Source organism: Polyodon spathula, chromosome 28 (assembly GCF_017654505.1).
Source record: "Polyodon spathula isolate WHYD16114869_AA chromosome 28, ASM1765450v1, whole genome shotgun sequence".
In the NCBI taxonomy this organism is placed as follows: Eukaryota; Metazoa; Chordata; class Actinopteri; order Acipenseriformes; family Polyodontidae; genus Polyodon; species Polyodon spathula.
In genome coordinates, this window is record NC_054561.1 from 5,882,089 (window position 1) to 5,901,473 (window position 19,385).

The window sequence follows — 19,385 nt, forward strand, 5'->3', positions numbered from 1 at the left end:
ATGGGCTAGATAAACCATTATGCACCATCCACAACTATTAAACAGACAAACAGTGTTTAGAATTACTAAAATAAAATGGCACTACTATGTAATTGTAGATATAACCTGTTGCACCCTAGTTCACATTGTATTTCAGTAATATTAGTTGCACTTACTGTAAACTACACCATTTAAATATTGAGCTTGTATTGTAACCCTTTACTGGCCTGTAACACATGTCAGTCACTTTGGATAAAGGTGTCTGCCAAACAAACAACAACCACCCTTTTATCGAGATGTGTTTCGAAATGCATTTTGACAATTATATATCACTAGATGATGTGGACTCCAATCCCAACTGATAACATGTGAAGGATCTCTTAATGTGACCATTAAGCGAATGTGTGTATGTGCAGATTTTGCAGATATTAGACATTAACCTGGTGTGAATGGCTATTGCATACCCTCGCAACAATCTTTTCCAAAAACCTGAGAATTTTAGAAGGTTTTTATCCATTTTTTACAGCTAAAATGACAGCCAATCCCTCAAGAAACTACCATATGCCACATTTAAAATGTACATATAGAACAAAAATGTGTGAAATGTTAATGAACAACAGTACATCTGCTGCCAAATGTACATTCTCTGCATTGTGGCAAGATCTACTTACTACTGTACAAGCAACATTCATCTTATGCAATTGAAAGAGCCAGCATACTGTAATGGAAATGTTAGGTTATTATTAGGGCCCTACTAAGTGAGCTTTTCAGGAGAGCGCAAATTGGCCAGCTCATCGGCAGTCCTGACTCTGTCTGCTATCCATTTGGACAACCTCTGCTTAGACAGGGCTTGACCATGGGAATTAGCCCCACAGCAGACAAAAAATTGGGGTGAGCAGCCACGGGCGGTTCTGACCACCACCTGGCAGCAGGCGCAGCAGACTGTGCCGGTCTTTGAGGCTGCTGGGGCTAGAGAGCCAGTTTGCCACTGGTTTGCGCAGTGGAGGTGGTCGCGAAGGCAGCAGGCGAACCAGTGGATTTCCACGTGCGGTGATAGCACTGCATCATCTCGTCCACCGTGGGACTAAACATGTGCCCCAGCAGTGCTTTGTCCCAGACAGACACGAGTGCCTGGGAAAGCCAGAGCTACCTTCACGCAGCTATCAACGCAGCCGGGTTCTTCCCTACTGCCTGCCTGTTGAGCTTTGACACACAGAGCAGGTTCGTATTAACCAGGCACAGCTCATCCAGCTGTTGTGGAGAGGGCATGTGACTCTCAGAAAGAGACCTCAGCAAATGGGACTGGTAGGCAACCAGAATGCTATTATAAATTGCCTAACCATGCGGCGAACACACTGAATGCATAAGCATGCTTGAGGACCACCTCCGAGACCCGGCATTGCTTGTTGGAGCAGGTAGCATCCTTGGACAGGTGTGCTAAATTAGGCAGAGACATTTCTCAAGCATGCACTTGGAGAAAGGTGCACAAAGAAAACTAAGGTTGGCCAGTGCCTCCTTGGCCTGCTCTGGCCCGACAGGAAGAGCATTTGCCTTGTCTGTCCTCAATAGGCAGAGTGGCAAGCAATACAATGTACAGTATACAGATGTACAGGCGCTGCCTCAATCTGTTTATACATAGCAACTGGGTCAAAACCTAAACTAGACCAGTTTGGTACCATACTGGATTGGGGATGTGAGCATCGACGGTAGTGGGCTGTGTAGGCCCGGGTAGAAACTAGGCTGATAACGGGATGGTTTAGTACCAGTTCAGTGACTTTAGCACCGGGTCGGTACGGTTACGGTGTGATGACTTTAGCACCGGGCTGGTGTAAGAACGGCACAGGGATGGCACCAGTGAGGTAACCTCAGTCCTGGTATGGTAGTAGTCCACCAGTATGCAGTCACCACAGGTAGCAGTGTACAGGGATGCCCACCTGTACAGGCCAGTGGCAAAACCAGTACCACACATGAGACTCAGCGAAGCCTGTTTGTTAGAGGTACTAACAGCTTTTGCAATGGTGATGCAAAAGAAGCGACCAAAACGTCAGCAAGACATTTTAGCTGTTTGTGTAGTATCTGTAACAAATTCACAAACATATACACAAGAACATTTTCTCCACAAAAAACAGTAATAAAACAACGAAAGTTAACAATATCAAAGTCTCATATTTTAAACAAGAAATAAATGAACTCCAGCCGAAGCTATGCAGCCTGGAGGGAGATCACAAAGTCAGCCTACTTATGTTGCTGGATCCCTGGGAAGCAGCGACTCAAGCCATTGGCCTCACACGGGGCACAAGGTCGTAGTGGGACATAACAAGCAGAAGGCTATAGTGTGCAAAATTGGATAGGCAACAAGTACTTATCGGAACCTGGCTCTCCTGTCAGTTCAGTCTAGAAAAGAAAAATGACTTGGATCTGTAAGCACAGTACTTTTATGTCCTTGGGGGGGGCCGTGACTGCATCACAGGCTCTGCGAGCAGCTTTGATATATCCTTTCAGGTTTTGGGTCTTTAAGAGGTAAATATCCATGCGATAATGGTTACATTTGTAGTTGAAAGGGAACCACAGTGTTCAAGCTCAGCCTTCAAGTTCTCCATCACAAGAGCCCGGTATTCGGAATGAGTATGAAACCTTTGACACATGCCTTTGTTAAATAGGGTCCCTCTACAGACCCTGCATGGAACTAATCTTGGATTGAGAAACAAGCCGAAAGATGAATGTAACTTATATACCTCTAATAGGATTTTAACCAGTTCCCATGGAAACAGTAGCTTGTGGACGAATCTAATTTAAAAAAATGTTTATTAAAGATTCAAAGCACATCTTTCCTAGAAGTTCTCTTTGGATAATAATATTCAAAGAATTTCACTGTTGCCTTCTGTACACAACAGGATCCCAGCATTTGTTATATTTCAGATTTTTTATTTTATTTTTTTACAGTACTATTTAACTTTTCCTTCAGTGAAAGATTTGCACAGTATCCTCCAAAGTGCCGGTTTGCTGTTTGATACAATCAATCAAGACCAATGTCTCATTTAAAGGGATAATCTGTTTTGAAAGCACATGCTACAGAAATATATATTTCAAATCTGTCACAATCTGACAGAATGAGACCACAGTCACCCATCAGTTCCTTTTCTCAATGGATGCAATGTGCCTTTACATAAGCACATAAAAAAATAATACAAAACAAGCTTGACCGGTTCCTAGACACTGGTTGATCTAAAAATAATGTCAAGTTGGGTCTTAAAGGATCCCAATAATTAAATATCACCAACATTGCTAGGCATGACTTTAAATTACCCCCTCATTTCTTCTGAAGACATTCAGTTCACTCAATCTTACCTAACCCTAATCCTAAAACTAATCTGACTGCTCTTCGCGGGACTCTCTCCATGACTACAATATTCTTTCTGTAATGTGGGGACCAGAACTGACCGCAGTATTGTAATTGTGGTCTCACCAGGTGCCTTATACAATCTCCTCACAACCTCCTTTTGATTTGTACTATACCCTTTTGACTTTATAATAATTCCATTTTGCTTCTTAGATTTAGTTAAACCTTGGAGAATGTATTAGACCTGAAATGACTATTGTATACTAAAATTCTGGTGTAGTTTATTGGGTGCATTTTACAAATCTGAAAACCACATCCACTGTATACTGTGACACTGTCAACCTGCCCATGTGTAAAGTGTAAAATATATTGCACATCACTTTAATGAACAGAAAAAAAACACAACACAGCGTGTGCTATTTAAAGGTAGCACAAGTAGCAGCTACCTTGGTCCATTACAGTACCATTTCTTTGGTATAGTTTTCACAGTATGAACGCAAAACAGGATACACCACAATTGAAGGCTTTAACTTCCTTACATGGATTGTAGCTACTTATTGCCAAAGTGTGCAGTGAAAATAATATACATAACAATGCTTTGGCTATTACTGTCACCACACGGCTTTGTGTGAGGCGCATCTCTCTCTCTAACTGGAGCAGAGCTCTGCTTCAGTGCCAAGCCAAATACGTACATTTTCAGAATATGAGGAATAACTTTGGTACTGTACAGAAACACGCGTTTAAAATATCTTTATTCATCTCATCATTGTTCCGATAGGGATAATTATACTTTTAAATGTGGTCAATGGTTTAGTTTTGGGAAGTTTTAGGATAAACGTTGAAAAAACAAAAAAAATTATATCAGTAACACCAAAATTCAAAATTAGAGCTACAAACCATGACATATATGAACAGTATGAAAAGTTAGTTAGTCTCATTAGTACTAGGAGATTGTGTTTTCCAGTTTATAAATGCTAAATCCATTAGGTTAATAAATGCTTATCTGTCGACCATAGGATGCAGAAGTAAAGGGAACGTTATCAAAAATATACATTTTGTTGAAGAATAATGTAAATGACTTTAGAAGAACTGATTCTGTTGATAGTCAAGAGCCCCCTTAAAAAGTAAATATGACTTTTGGAAAGTAATGTTGTATTTTGAAGGTATACAGTAGCTATTCACACCAGGTAATGTTATATTATTATCATAACCCTGGTTCCCTGAAATAGAAATGCAGCCATTACCTCATGGGCATTAATCCTTTGATACCGTCTAACCTGAATAGATATTCTAAAGCTGCACACAGTACCAGAGATGCAGTCACACCTGCCCCCACCGAGGGTATAAAAAGACTGCTAATACATCATCATTTTTCCTTCATGAATTGCTGCAATAATGAATGCAGTGACCTTGAAGGTTAATGGTTACATTTCTATTTCAGGGAAGCACAGCTATGATAATAACCTAATGCTCCCTATCAAGTATGAAATGTAACCATTACCTCATGGGAATGAATACCAAAACTGTCGCAAGGCAATATTGCAGACCAACTGGAATGGTACAAGGCTAAGCACGTTACCATGAGGGACCACAGTACAATTAGCTAGGGCTAAAAAAATTGAGGGAGAACTCACCTCTATGTTTATGCTGTAAGGGCAGAGTTCGAGGCTGCCCTTACCAAAGTATGGGGAGTAGCCCACACTGCTGTATCTCAAATGTTCCTGACAGATGTGCCATGGAACAAAGCCAATGAAGTTGCCATGCCCCTTGTAGAATTGGCAGTGAGCGTCTCTGGAGGGGGCAAGTTGGCTCACTCATATGCAGTCTTGACTGTGTTTGTGATCCATATGCATAGCCTCTGCTTAGACAGGGCTTTACCATGAGACTTAACCCCATAACAAACAAACTATTCAGACTGCCTCCAACTCTGAGTTCTAGCCACATAATACACTAGTGCCCGCACCAGACAAAGCATATGGGGAGTATACACCCAGGATAGTATTGCTTAGCCTTGGTTACCTTTAAGTACCTGTACTGTGCCTAGGCACTAGTACAGCTGTATAGAATAGGTTTTAATTTGAATTTTTTAAAATAGTATTATGCTTGTACTGTGTACTATATTGCATAGTAAGGTGTACAATGCACGACGTGCACAGTACGATGCGATGGTGCACACATTACGGTGTACTGCGGTACACAATGCACGGAACGGTGCAAACAGTACCAGAAGTCATCGCCTTAATGCGATGGAGAATACGTGATTGCACTCCCTACCTGAGGGTACATCCGGGGATGTGGTGAAGCAATCTGTTCCTTTGTTATGATTATGAAAAGACCTGTAAAGAATATACTGTTGTTTTGTTTCGCCTCTACATTAAACTGTCACGTTTGTCATTTATAGAAGGCTAAACAGCCAGAAAACAAACCCGGACTACACCTCACCATTGTGCACGTTTAAACTTGTAATTCACCCCTTTCACTAAGAGCACTCACTCTGGACTTGAGACCATGTTTGTGTGTGTCTTGCTCGTGCGATTATTGTTATTATTTCGGGACTTAGCCCTTTGGTTTTGACTGGTTTTACACAAGCTTTGTTTTTCACCAATGAACTGTTGTTGGATTGTTATTACTGAGCATTGCATCACCTCTACACCTGCGCACTGCAAACCACTTTGCCACAGCTTCTTATGAACAACCTTTTTTTTTTTTTTTTTTTTTTTTTTAAATATTATTATGCAAAGAACAAAACAAAACCACTAAAAACAAAAACAGAGAGAAAATAAATCGACATCTTGTGGCTGTAGGACTAAATTACAGGTTAAAAAAAAACAAGTTGTGAAGAACACAGGGCCCTAATTATGGTATAATAAAAAACAGAGTGCCAATATTTTGACTCTGACGATACCTCCTGCGTTCGTGTAAACATCAATGCTCCCTCCTGCAGCTGTGCTATACTCTGATTGAATTTGTGTGCGTGTGTAGGGATGGGGGTTCAAATATAAAACTTGCTGGTTCCGGAGCATGAGTGAATCAGCTGCAGTATCTATGCAGCTCTTTGACCATTTCTGCAATAAGATCTGCAGACATCTTGCAGCTAGTGTTCAGAAAAATAACAGTAGTAATCGCTCTTTACCTGTTTTCATGATGATGTGTGTAGTTCCAGGTGTTACTTGACTTGACAGTGTGACCTGTATTTTCTTGGCAAATTCTTGCACCAGCATCTGTGGTTAAGAAAAAAAAATAAACTAATTTTCAGAAACTTTCTCATTGTGGAATCTCACAAAAAAAAAAAATCTTCTCCCTAATGAATTCCAAGCTGAACATGCAGTTATGTATAAAATGTAGCCTCACAGCCAAATGAATAACAGCAGGAAGATAATGGCATAAGCAATAAACCCTCTTCATAAGCACATCAGAGCTGACTGTGACGAACTGCGCCTCATCAATATTGCTATTAGGAACCTCAGGTTAAGGGAATGTTACTGTGGAGCTATCAAACACCAAGCTTAACTTTCTTATTTTAAAAGTTGCTGTCTTAATGTATATTATTGATTTTGGAACAAAAAACATTGTTCTCAAACTATCTTGGGGTAATGAATGAGTTTTACGGGTGTGAATGCTCATTAATGCATACTGATATGGACGGTTCACTTTAAACATTCCATCGTTTAAAAACTTAAAGGCTTTACTTTACATTAAGCATTACTTTACTCTTAATATCACCTGTATTGCACGCATCACAGTGATACACTTAACATAAATCATGACTTTGACATTTATTCACATACCCTGGGGATCACAAAATCAGCAGGGGAATCAACGGCAACAGTCAAATATATATTATCCAAAGCTTTCTTCAAGGCATGTAGTTGTTACAGTCTGTGTGTCACTACATCCTAGTGTTTGTGTCCACATCAATGCTCCCTCCTGCACTTGTGGCAATGGCTGTGTGTAGGGTTGGGGGTTCAAGCACCTGTGTTGTTGATTCCTGAGAATGAATGAGTCAGCTGCAGGATCCAAGCAGGCCTAGATATTGTAGACCATGCCTGCACTAAATGCATCCCGTTTCAAGTTTCATTGTGAAAGATCTACATGGATGGTGTAGCGCTCAAAAAGCAGTGAACCAGGACTCTGCAGAGGGGGTTTTATGCCTATCCGGATCTACAAACGTTTGGTTACTGTATATGGAGCTTTTGTACACAAAAAAGAGGAGACTAAACACCTTGATTTACAAAAAAAATAAATGTAAAACTACCAACTCAATACAGCTAGCCTGTACATGTAGCAGTGTTGTTGCAGGATACACACGGATGTGGATACAAAGACTGGATGTGTCTGTATGTCTTGCAAACACACCCAAGGACAATTTTTTTTAAAATGTGTTCGGGTTCATTTTCCAGGTTTTGTATAAAAATATGAAAACAATAAAAGATGCTACTACTTTTTTTTTTTTTTTTTTTTTTTTTACCATTTCGACACCATAAAGCAAGACGTTTGTTGAATCACTAAATTATTCCTACGAGCTGAAGGGATTGTTCATTCTATAAAAAAAAAACAACACTGTACATATCTAAACTTTAATTTATGAAAAATATCAAGAAACTTACAAGTTCGCTTTTGTTTAAACCAGAGGCCACAAAAGACATCTTTCTCCTTAACACTGGTCTTTTAGCACCCATGTTAGCGCAGCTTTCCAGTGGGGTGGGCACCTTTAAGAGAGACCGCTTCCGATTACCACTTGGTCCGCTGGGGTCTTCTACTCCAGGAGTCAGTCTGCTATGTGACACTGCAGAGATAGGGGCAGGTGTTTCACCAGCCCTCAGTGTGCTGCATGCTGCAGGGGATGATGAATTTTTAATGGCTCCTTTTCTCCCAGACAGACCGCCCACTTTTTTCTCAATTCTCTGTGGAATGTTTGGTTCTTTCTGATTGAAATGCCCTGTAAAATAGGGGTAAACAATTTAAAAAAAGTATTTTCTGATCAATATTTATTTTTTACGCACCAAATAAAATATGCCCAGTAGTAAAGTTAATGAACGTCAAAAATGAAGACAAAATAAATAAATAAAAACTATGCATACAAGAAGGTTCCAACCAATTGTAACCTGTAAAGGTGAAACAACTTGAGCAGTATATTGTGAATCAATCTTGAAAAAAATATGACTGACATGCAGAACACACATTATGCATACTTTTTGTTGTGTAAGTTGCTCAAACGACATTTTTGTGATCCAGCAGCTAGTGTCAGAGATGAAACTGTCCATTGTAAAACCCTGCTACTGCAGCTATGTGCTCTATGCTGTTCTGTTTATTCTTAAAAAAATACGGTTATATATTTAGAAGGGATTGTTTTCAACAAGCACTCCCAAATCAGGAAGCAGGTGTTGCCATGGATACAGACTGAATGTTTGAGGCACACTAGTCTAGTGCATAGGGAATGGAGAATGTTCATAATCACCTGAGTTAAAGTGAAGTAAAGTTAAGGGAAGTGCAGAGTGAAATTTAATTTTGTTAGCGCCATTTACTTTAATGCTAGGTATGCCCGTTTCCTACTGTAACCCATAACAAGACAAAAAGTTTAGCATAGAAGAACAAGTGTTGTATTGGACATGTAGAAACTCTAATAAGTATATCAGTCAATCAGTATTTATTTTATATAGCGCCTTTCATAGTGGACCACCATCACAAAACGCTTTCCAAGACAGTGAGGAACAATGCGTAATACATGAAATACAGGGAATAGTAGATTTAAAAAAACCAGCAAAAAAATGCAAAAACATTAAAAACAGGCATAATACATTAAATACAAGGCTAGGATGTGAATTCTAAACATTGTGCATGTGTGTGTCATACAGAATCATACGAATAAAATGGAGTGAAAAACCTGAAATAGCAATTTAGACAACAGCTAATAACAGATATCGTGCTTTCTGATACAAACATATGCACTGAGCTGTACCGAGGCCTTGTCCAAAGTCCGTTTGGAACGCGTGCTTATGTTTGTATTGGAGGTATACCTTTCTTGTATACAAAGTGTTTTTGAATCAGGAAAACATTTGTCAGCTTAATTTTTTCACTACGAAAGCTAACAGAGAAATGCCATTCTGCGTTGTGGGAATCACTTGTTGTTATTGTGGACAATGAAGGAAAACAGGTTTTGCAAAATTACAGTTTGTAATAAAATCACGCATTTGCGAGATTGTACTTCAGTTCATTTAATTTTTAGATAATGTATTTATTTTTGTATCTTTTACATAAACATAATATATATTTGATTTTACAGTCCTCTGTGCAGGTTCATGATGGAATAAACACTGTCTGTGGTTCAGCCAGATTTCCAGGTTGACTGGATAAAAACACTGCTTTAATACTGCATCTAGTAAGTGAATATACTAAGCTGGGGAAAGGAAAAGTGTTCCACTGTTTTTTAAGGCTGGGACAGATCCAGGTCTCATAACAATTACATCGGGTCGGGTAAATAATTGTCAGTTCATGGTCGGGTCGGGCTGATAAATTTGGACCTGTGAAGACCTTTAGTTTACACTGTCAAACAAAGCGAACTGGAATTTTAAGTGATTACAATTTGTTTTTGTTTGTATGCAGCAACTCGACATGCACCTAAAAAAAGTCTCTTAAAATGTAAAGATACTTAAACTAAAAACATTCTAACACTGAAATAAATCTTTCTGAATTTAGCGAACTGAAACTAAAACTAAATAATAATCTTACCAACTAAATAAAAACTGAAACAGGATTTAAATGCTGAAAACTGAAAAAACACCAGGTCACAGGCTTTGTAAACCCCTAACTGCAAGGATGATGGGCTCACCCATGGTCTGGAACAGAGAAGGGCAAGTATTTAACTAATATTCCATAGCTCAATATTCCACATCTTATTCTGATTACTCTTAATTAGAATACTGCTTACTTTATTCTGAATATGTGGTTTACATGACTAATTCTTATTCAGCATACAGAGTTCTAAACAATAATGGAATATGAAAACATGCTCAATGCAAGAGGCAACACCCTAATCTCTTGATTAGCAAGCCAAAACCAGAAAGCAAAATAAAAAGAAACCTGACTGGCCAAGAATAATAATAATAATAATAATAATAATAATAATAATAATAATAATAATAATAATGAAAACTGCATCCTCTAAAGTTCATAAGTAAATACATTTGAGGTAACCAGTTCACTAGTCCGAGAAATTACTTTGCTTTCCCTACTACTTATTTTATCACAGCAACTGCTGTCTTAGCTGCCAGTTACAGGATGTCAATATATCCGAAGTTTTAACAAGTGGCAAGTCTACAGTACGTGTTTTTCCTCCAGCTTTTTCTTTTTTTCAGGAAACTATTAGACAGCACTTGACAACCAACCTGGATGAGAAATTAATTTTGAAAGAAGAACGTTATACTATACACACAGTATTTTTGCATGCCTTACTTTCTTGAGCTTCTGAGGTCACTTCCCCTGGTTAACCCTGATACAGCTTTTTTGTAAGATATACGAGATACTGCAGTTGACAAATGGACAAATTAAAACACACAAGTCAGTAACACACATTTACAGTTACTTTATAAAATGCTTCAATATTATTATTCTACAAGATGTAGATCCCTCCAAATATCCCGATTCTGATTGTTCCAATAACTTTACAATGTCAAGCTTCATCACAATAATTGTATGTAAAAATGTTAGCTTCACATACAGATGGGCAGGCACAATCATAAGTACTCAGATTCTGCTATTCTAAATTATAGTACCAAGTTTTCCCACGATTGGATAAGCGGCTCTCTAGATACATGATCCAAAATATATACGTTTAACATACAAGAATAGGAACCTCCTCTGTCACTACTTGTGTATCTTAATATGAAGTGGTTAACCCTTTAAGGACTGGGATCATGTTAACACGATCATAATGAAGTGGGTGCCTTGGACCGCGATCAAACTCATGGTTCTCCTCTTTATATGTATGTCTTCCTTTTTTTTTTTTTTTTTTTATTTAAAATAAATGTTTGGAACTATTTTATTCAGCGGAAAGGTACTGGACGAATCAGTACAAGTTCAAGGTAAATCTAGGTTTAAAGGTGTTTAAAGAAAACAATGGTAAAAATAATTTTCTGAATAGCGATAGTGCCCTCTACTCTGTGATAGCAGACCTTGACTTTCGTTAGTGCCCTCGTCTCGGGATGCATTAACTCCCATCACGGCTAACTATCACACAGCAAAGGCATCATCGACGGGCACTATCGCTTAATTGTTACTTTAGTCGTAATCTTCAATGAGACACAATTGCTGGCAACACGATTTGGCAGGGGGACCGTATTTTGCACTAATAGTGCCAAATACTGACAGGTGACACTATTTGGCATAACACCGGCACCTCTTCAGCTATGAATAAAAATGTTATACATTGTTTTGTTCTCAATTGCATTTTCTTAAAATTCAACAGTTTTCCATTCTGCAAGTTCTTGCGTGCGCTAAACAGAGACAGCCCACTGCTAGGGACATTTAAATTACTTTACGATTTCAGTTTCCCGCGTGCCCGGCTGCCATAAAGGCCTGGTCACATGGGCAGCTTTTGTCGACAGCAACAACAGGAACACATTTGTTGCCTGTGTATTGCCTTGCAGTTTGCAGAGGTCACACGAGAGACAAGCCTGCAGTCGACATCTGGCAACAACGTAATGCAGCCCAATCACAATGCCAAAATTTCTGAAGTACTTATAATATGCCCCAGAGTGTTCTGAAAAAAAGGACACAATTTCCAAGAGGCTACTGTAAAAAATAGATTTTTGTGAATTTTTATAGCAAATATACAGTCAAATAGTGCCAAAAAACACCTGGTCATGGGAGAACATCCCACTGAAAAATGCTTGATCCTCAAAGGGTTAATGAGCAAGCACCTTCATTGACATTGAACTACCCGTGGTGTGAGAGCAACTCTATATACCCATGTCAATATGATTGGCATCTCTCTACTTGTACATCGCCCTTCAACTGGTGTTGAAGCTGCCTGAAGCTGCCCTTTTAAATCACTCTGCATAGTTTTATAGTTTTTTTTAAACCTTGAGGACGCAGAACATTTCCCAATTTCCATCAGAACCCTTCGACAGTGGTGCAAAAGATGATGCTTTTAAATATAACATTTATATTTACTGAATACGTCACTAGACGTGGACACCAATACATTTCTGTACAGCTAAAGTGACCCGACGCCTATGCTTTCTGATACAAATGGAAAAGTAATAATACCCACTGAGAATCTAACCCACACACTGTTCCCTGGAGTAAATGAAACAGCTACAGTACATTGAAATGGAAAAAAATGTTGACGCAAGTAGCATTCAGTAAAGGCATTCCACAAACCCTGTCAATTTGCCCCTCAATAGAAAGTGCCAAAGTGCTTCTACATTCATTACTTTATTTCTAAAGAACTAGTGGACTGCTGTAGGTTCTGGCACGTGTACTTGGTACTGCAAGTGTTGATTTTGTATTCATACAGCATCTGGTGTTTATAACAGGGCTTACAGATTCTGCAAGGTCATTTGAGTCTAGATTTTAAACATTCAGCCATGTTATTTACTAATGACGTCTAGTTGCTATATTTGTTCAGAGTGAAGATGTCATTTTCACTAAATTATTTCAGTGTGATGGCTGGCCAGCTGCAAGAGGCATTCTGCTTCCACTGGGCTTTACAATGAACAGTTACTGCAGTTGTATGATTTAGATAACAGAGCTCTGTTGTGCTAAATCCCAGACAGAGCCACCAGACAATGATAAGTACATTTCTAGGACTACTGGCTTCATGGGTCATATAGTAAGGGGTGCAGTATCTGATGTCATTAGATTATTAGCATAACCCTGGTTCCCTAAAATAGGAATATTAACCATTAAAAATGGGTGTTTCCCCCTTTAAGACAACCGAACCAGAGCAGGGTGATGTAGCTGCTGCTCTGCCCCCGCCACAATAAAGCAACTACATGCCCTTGAACTGCGAATATAAACACCCAGGATTATGATAATAACCTAACGCCCCCTTTCAAGTAGGGAATATTAACCCTCTATGGTCCATTTATTCAGCACCTGTCAGGCACGTCAGGTCCAATTTATTTTCACACAAGCTGTTTATATTACACGCGCTGTTAAAAAGGAATTTTATTCACAGCAAAACAGGTTTAAAAGGCATTGCCTAGCAACAGGACACTCGGTACTGCTTCTCCAGCCCTTAATGTGAAAAGTTGCAGTGGGCTAGATGGTGTAGCCACTGGCAGTACCAGTGGGGCTGAACGCGCAAGAATAGCTCAGCAAGAATAGCCTGTTGTCTTGATACAGCCTCCCAGATCTTATTGTTGTCGCGATACACTATTTATCACAATACATGTTATAGTCCTGGTGAGCTACTTGTATGATTTATAATAGACCAACTATAAAAAAAACTATACAATTTTTTGGTGAACTACAAACGATACATACCTCTGGTCACAATATGGTGTATCATGACACACAATGAACTATTATTATTTAACTTTGCAAAATATGATTTGGATATACTAAAACCAAACCATCCTATAAAAACCAATAACCTAACCTTACAAAAGCAATTAAATTTACCTGATGTGTCATCTCCAGTTTTTTTCTCCTCCCAATTCCGCTTCCCATCTCCGGCAACGTCTGCTTTAGCTTCTTGAGAAGGGTTTGCTGCGTTCAGCTTACTCAGGAGATTGATGGCCGCCTTCACCTGCATAGGTGTTCTCTTTAGCCTCAGCTGTGAGTCTGAAGGGGTCGAGGGAGGCACTGGAGATCTGGCACTGCATTAATAAAGAAGAATGAATGATATAACCTGAAGCAATGAGTTATGAGAACGCACCTGGGGGGCCTCACTGATTTGTTTTATGCTGTGAATTAATGTGCTCATTCACAGTCAAGAAAGTAAAAACAATGCTTCATCAAAAAGTCATTTAATAAATGTTTAAATTAAAATTGTGTGATGTTATGGCTTACCATCTGCTTTAATTCAGTTAAGCACAGTAGTTGTTTTTATAAATAAACCAGTGGGTATCCATGTAGCCTGAATATACAGTGAAAATGTGCTTGTTGGCATAGGATACTTGGGTCAAACCCATAAAATCAAGTCGACATTAGTTCTGATACATTCAAATGATATTTAATAAACTGTGATACAACAGGTTACATTGCTATTATTATTTTAACTAAGCCATATTTTTTCCAACTGTATTCACAGCACCACCAGATACTGAAGCTAATGTGTTTAAAAAAAATTAATGTTAAAATTGGAGCACATAATGTTAGTCTATAGTATTTGAGGTTGTGTAAATAGTGTTTGGATAATTAGGTTTTTAATTAGTTAGTTGTGGGGCTAATAGTGTTGTGCTACTTAAGATGTCATTAAAAAAAGCTTTGTTTTGACGTTAATGATAATAACAGAAAATGGAAGAAAAACAAAAAGGACAGCTACTGATGTATTGGGGCTCTAGCTACTTGCTTTGCTTAACTGCAGCTATAGCCAACATGGTTAAGACTTCCTGTTCCCATGCAACTGACACTCTGCGTCCGGGATGGTTCCCTGTGTACAGTAACGATGGCTGTAGTTATATCAACTAAAAGCTACGGTTGCTCTAAGATTGACAGGTGTAAATAGGATTTGGATTAAAGCAGGTAAAAAAGGTGCAGCAAGTGTTGGGCTCTTCTCCAAGGCCAGCTTCCACTAAACCACATCATAAAAACCCCATAAAGCTGGGAACGTAGTCTCTCAAATCAACAGCTGTCAACAACCAGTCACATGTATCTCAAAGTATCCTTGAGCCATTCACTGCCCATCTAACTTACTAAAACATGCAGAAACTGCTTCATCATCATGTTTACCATGCAGTGTTCTGGTCCTCTCCCTGTGAGCAGGAAGTTGCCTGATGAGAGTCCAGATGATCTGTAAACAAAGATGACAACACTCAAAAACTAATTACAAACTAATTTTTGGATGGAACAGATCTAGTTATTGTTTGATCTATGAATTCCAGGCTATAGTCCAGCCATGTTCATAACCCCTGTATGTAGAAATGGAAAAACACGTGACTTTGCTTTGCAGAATTTAAGCAGCTCAAAATCGCTCAGTGCTTCTTCAATATTTTCTCTTGTGTTAGCACTGCTCACATTACAAGTTTTTGTGGGAAGCGATTATCTCACAAGACTCTAAGGGAATCGAGCAGCATTAGATGTGGTGTGATCCACTAATAACTACTACTGATCCTGAGATTATCAACTCAAATCTCAACTAGAAATAACGGGCCTTCGCTTAGAGTAATTAGCGGGGTTCTGAAAAAAAGATGCATTATACACCCAAACAAACAAACAAAATACATTTTTCAAAAATCATTCTTTTCTAATCTAACCCCGATTTGGAATTCAAAATGAAGTCGGCAACGGTTGCTATGTGACGTAATTGCTTGCTGCAGTCTCAAGGCATCGGCGACATTCATTTATTTTTGACTGACAGCTTCTGAAAAACAAAAGGCCAAGTTAGAAGAAACAACTGGGGCAACTTTGGCCAGCACCAAGCAAATAGGCACAAGTGTCAAAACAGTGGGGGTCAAGCTTGCCCCAATTGTTTCTACTAACTTGTCTTGTGTGTTTTCAGGCACAATAAAACGCGGATCAAATGCATGAAAAATACAAGCCAATTGTTTCTTCTAACTTAGCTTGACATTACACCGGTACCATTCTAAAACTAGTGCAATATATTGCAATACAGATTCTCAGTCCCAATACCCACCCCTGCTATTCACCCTGTTACCAGAAGCCATGTGGCAGCTTCTATAATGGCAAGTGGAAAAAGATCTGTGTCAGATGTGTGGGATTTCTATAAAAAATAACATAAAATAAAAGCTATTTAAAAATATTGAACCCACAGCTATTTAAAAAAAAAAAAAAAACCCTGCTAACAAAGACATTGTACTGTATTTATCTGGTTTCAGCAATGTTGAAATAGCCTGTCATTTTAACTTAAAAGAACTAATCCTTTAGGCAGCTTTGTGAGCTTTGAAAAAATGTTATTTTAAAATGTCAAAGTAAGATCTTATTGAGGCTAATGACCCATGCACTGGCAGAAGGATCTAATGATGAAATGGTGAAGAAAATACTGATATTAATAATGCCTGAGGCTATGAGGATCAAGCTCTCGTATATATTTGCTAGCCTGAAAAATCCATTTAGATTATTTTATTTATTTGTAACTAGCTAAAAGAGCAAATGGGAGTTGAATAAGCATCAAGGAACAACTCTGAAGGAAATATCAATGAGCCATTTTCCAACAAAATCCACAAATAATTTTAAAATCTTGCTATGGTGAGTGTCCATCTATCTATACATGCACCTATAGATTCAAAACATCTTCCAATCACTTTCTAGCTTGAGCGTGAGAATGGGCCATTTCCTTAACGATATCGGTATTCCTGAATAGATAACGTTCCTCTTCAAATATATGCAAATGATTCTGAAGAGCAAGTCATCCCAATATTTTCCATGTTCTACCAATGCAGAACAACTGGATCTAATATTGTACTTAAAAAATGTGATTGACAAGACTGGAACAACATTCAATGGCCTAAAAGTTAAGCAGCCTGCAAGACTTCACCAACAGAAAATAAAATCAATACCCTTTCTATGAAGGAAGACAGGGAAACATTTTTCCTCTTAAAATGCTACAAATAATAATAATAATAATAATAATAATAATAATAATAATAATAATAATAATAATAATAATAATCTGCATTCAGAATATTCATGAATTGCATTATGGATCTCTGGTAATGCTCTGTGTTTGGTATTTTTACTTGAATATTTAGCTCATACCTTTTTCTCCATATTGCCCCTTCCCCTGGCAGGGGGGCTCTTCCGACTCCTGAGTTTCCTGCTGCTCCAGCACTGCCTGCAACACAGCCATCTCTCGCTCAAGGTGATTTAAGTTAGTCTGCATTGTGTCTTTTTGCTGAAAGAGAAAACAACCATTCACGATAATCTGGCTTGGTTTACTGTGCACATCTGCTGTTTGTCATAATACCTTGCTGAGTTGTGCTTTCCGCTGGTGGTCTTATGCAACTGTTGCTATTCAAGGAACACACTGCAGACTGTCTTGTGAACACTTCGTTCAAGGGAGACACTGCTTTGAGGGGCGAGCTAGTTGTTTGGGAACTGGCTATCACACCCTGAGAACTTACTGCTTTTGATAGTTACCCCTTTTAGTTCAGTCCAGAGACCAGGAAAGTTGGAAATTAAGTGGAAATAAGACTCATGACAGAGAGGAGACACATCTTACACAAAAAGTGGTGGGGTTATAGAATGGGTTACCTAGTCAGGCTGTTGAGGAAGAACCACCTGAATCTTTCAATTCCGAACCTGGCAAAATTGAGATCAATCAGCTACCAGGAACCAGATAAGCTGAATGGTAACTTCTTGTTCTCAAAATGGTCTTAATGTTCTTACAATGGAGACTAGGGAATGTTCTAATTGCATTACATCCTCAAAAAAAAACAGGCAACTTTCATAAGATCTACACTAGGGCTTCCAATTTTAGTTTTTTTTTATTTTATTTTCAAGAGGACCCGACATAATAAATCACTCAACTTTCAGAGTTTTTTTTGTGTAAAAATTACAGTATATTAAAAACATTATAAAAAGTACAGCAAACTCCTACAGTACAAATTGTAAACAAAGGGTTACAAGAACTCCAACTACATGCTCTATGGAGTAACAGAAATGATTTTATGAATAAGAGGTCTATAATTAATGACTGTATCTTGAACTTTTAAAATGTTATTCAATTAACAATATATATACCCCTCCGTAATGATAAAAAATAAACCTGTATTCTAAACAATGACAAACCATGTGTTTCAAGTGCTGCAGAAACATTACGCAAGTATTTCAAACACTAAGAGTGCATATTACTTATTTGGCAAGTTCTCATAGCACAACATAGCTCTACTAATACAATTCAATTTTAAAGTTGCTGAGAGATACAACATTAAATATGTTCTATATTGATCTTGGTCAAAAATGATCTTAGTTGGGTGTGCCACCTGATGGACCGAATGCTATCACCATTTATTGACTATCCATTTGCAAGGCAGAAATTCTTGTATCATAACATTTTGTAGCATAGTCTGGTATGTATAACTTGGTTTACTGCTTGTTATATATAATTGTGGATTGGCAGCGCTGGAGACTGGGTGAGGTATGGCACAAACAGAGGCAATGCAATGACCCCATTGACCCCATTTCTGAAAATGGACAAAAGAACAGTTCAGACTCCATGCTCAGCCAAGATGCTGAGACTGCAAATGCTCCCATAGCAATGGTGTAATGGTTTTGTGATGTGGACTACTGTTGGAGTTAAAAGTCCATGAAAGTCTGTTATGTGTAACCACACTCAAGCCTTTGGATATAAAGTAGAACAAATAGGGTGTACGAATTAAAATATTTTTCTCAGCCATGTATCTTGGTATTTGGTTTCTGTATTTCATCACGTCTTTGAAAAAGTTACTTTAAAAAGTTTGAGCACTACAAGGTTCTCTAGTAATACCATTAGAAGATACTTCTAGTTGGTTCCCCACAAGGGCTTTGAGAAAGAGACACTAATTTGATTATCAGGCTCACCTTTCACACCAACACAAGCTTCCCTGCTGACATTTATGATAGGTTTAGTTGAGTTCATTGCTGCTGCACACAAGATACATTAAGTCTGATGATTTTTTTATTACAGGGAAGCTCACAGGTGTTAACGGTGAGACTGATAAAATGTGCTTGTTTGCTTCACTTGCAACTTCATCCAGACTAAAGTTCTATTGATTTTACATTGCACTTTTTGAAAACGCACTAGGTTCTCTTGCTGATTACTAGAGCTGAAGGTTCTCTGGAAAAATCTTTTTCCATCATGCCCAACATGGAGAATACTTTACGTGATGTGGTTGTGCTGTTGTCTGTTACTTTGGTTCCGTTGATTGAATGCGAGACGATTATAATAAAGCCAGACGTA

General features: G+C 38.4%; 1 protein-coding gene across 1 annotated transcript in view; it reads right to left on the bottom strand.

Annotated features, from left to right (window-relative positions):
• The window catches only part of LOC121302017 (breast cancer type 1 susceptibility protein homolog), a 55,311-nt gene that overhangs the window by 15,130 nt on the left and 20,796 nt on the right, over positions 1 to 19,385 (bottom strand). The window contains exons 12-16 of the mRNA XM_041231798.1: positions 17,204 to 17,339; positions 15,218 to 15,278; positions 13,946 to 14,142; positions 7,927 to 8,258; positions 6,453 to 6,540 (exon numbers count right to left, since the gene is read on the bottom strand). Of these exons, the coding sequence (XP_041087732.1) occupies positions 6,453 to 6,540; positions 7,927 to 8,258; positions 13,946 to 14,142; positions 15,218 to 15,278; positions 17,204 to 17,339 (814 nt within the window). The remainder of the gene's footprint in view (positions 1 to 6,452; positions 6,541 to 7,926; positions 8,259 to 13,945; positions 14,143 to 15,217; positions 15,279 to 17,203; positions 17,340 to 19,385) is intronic.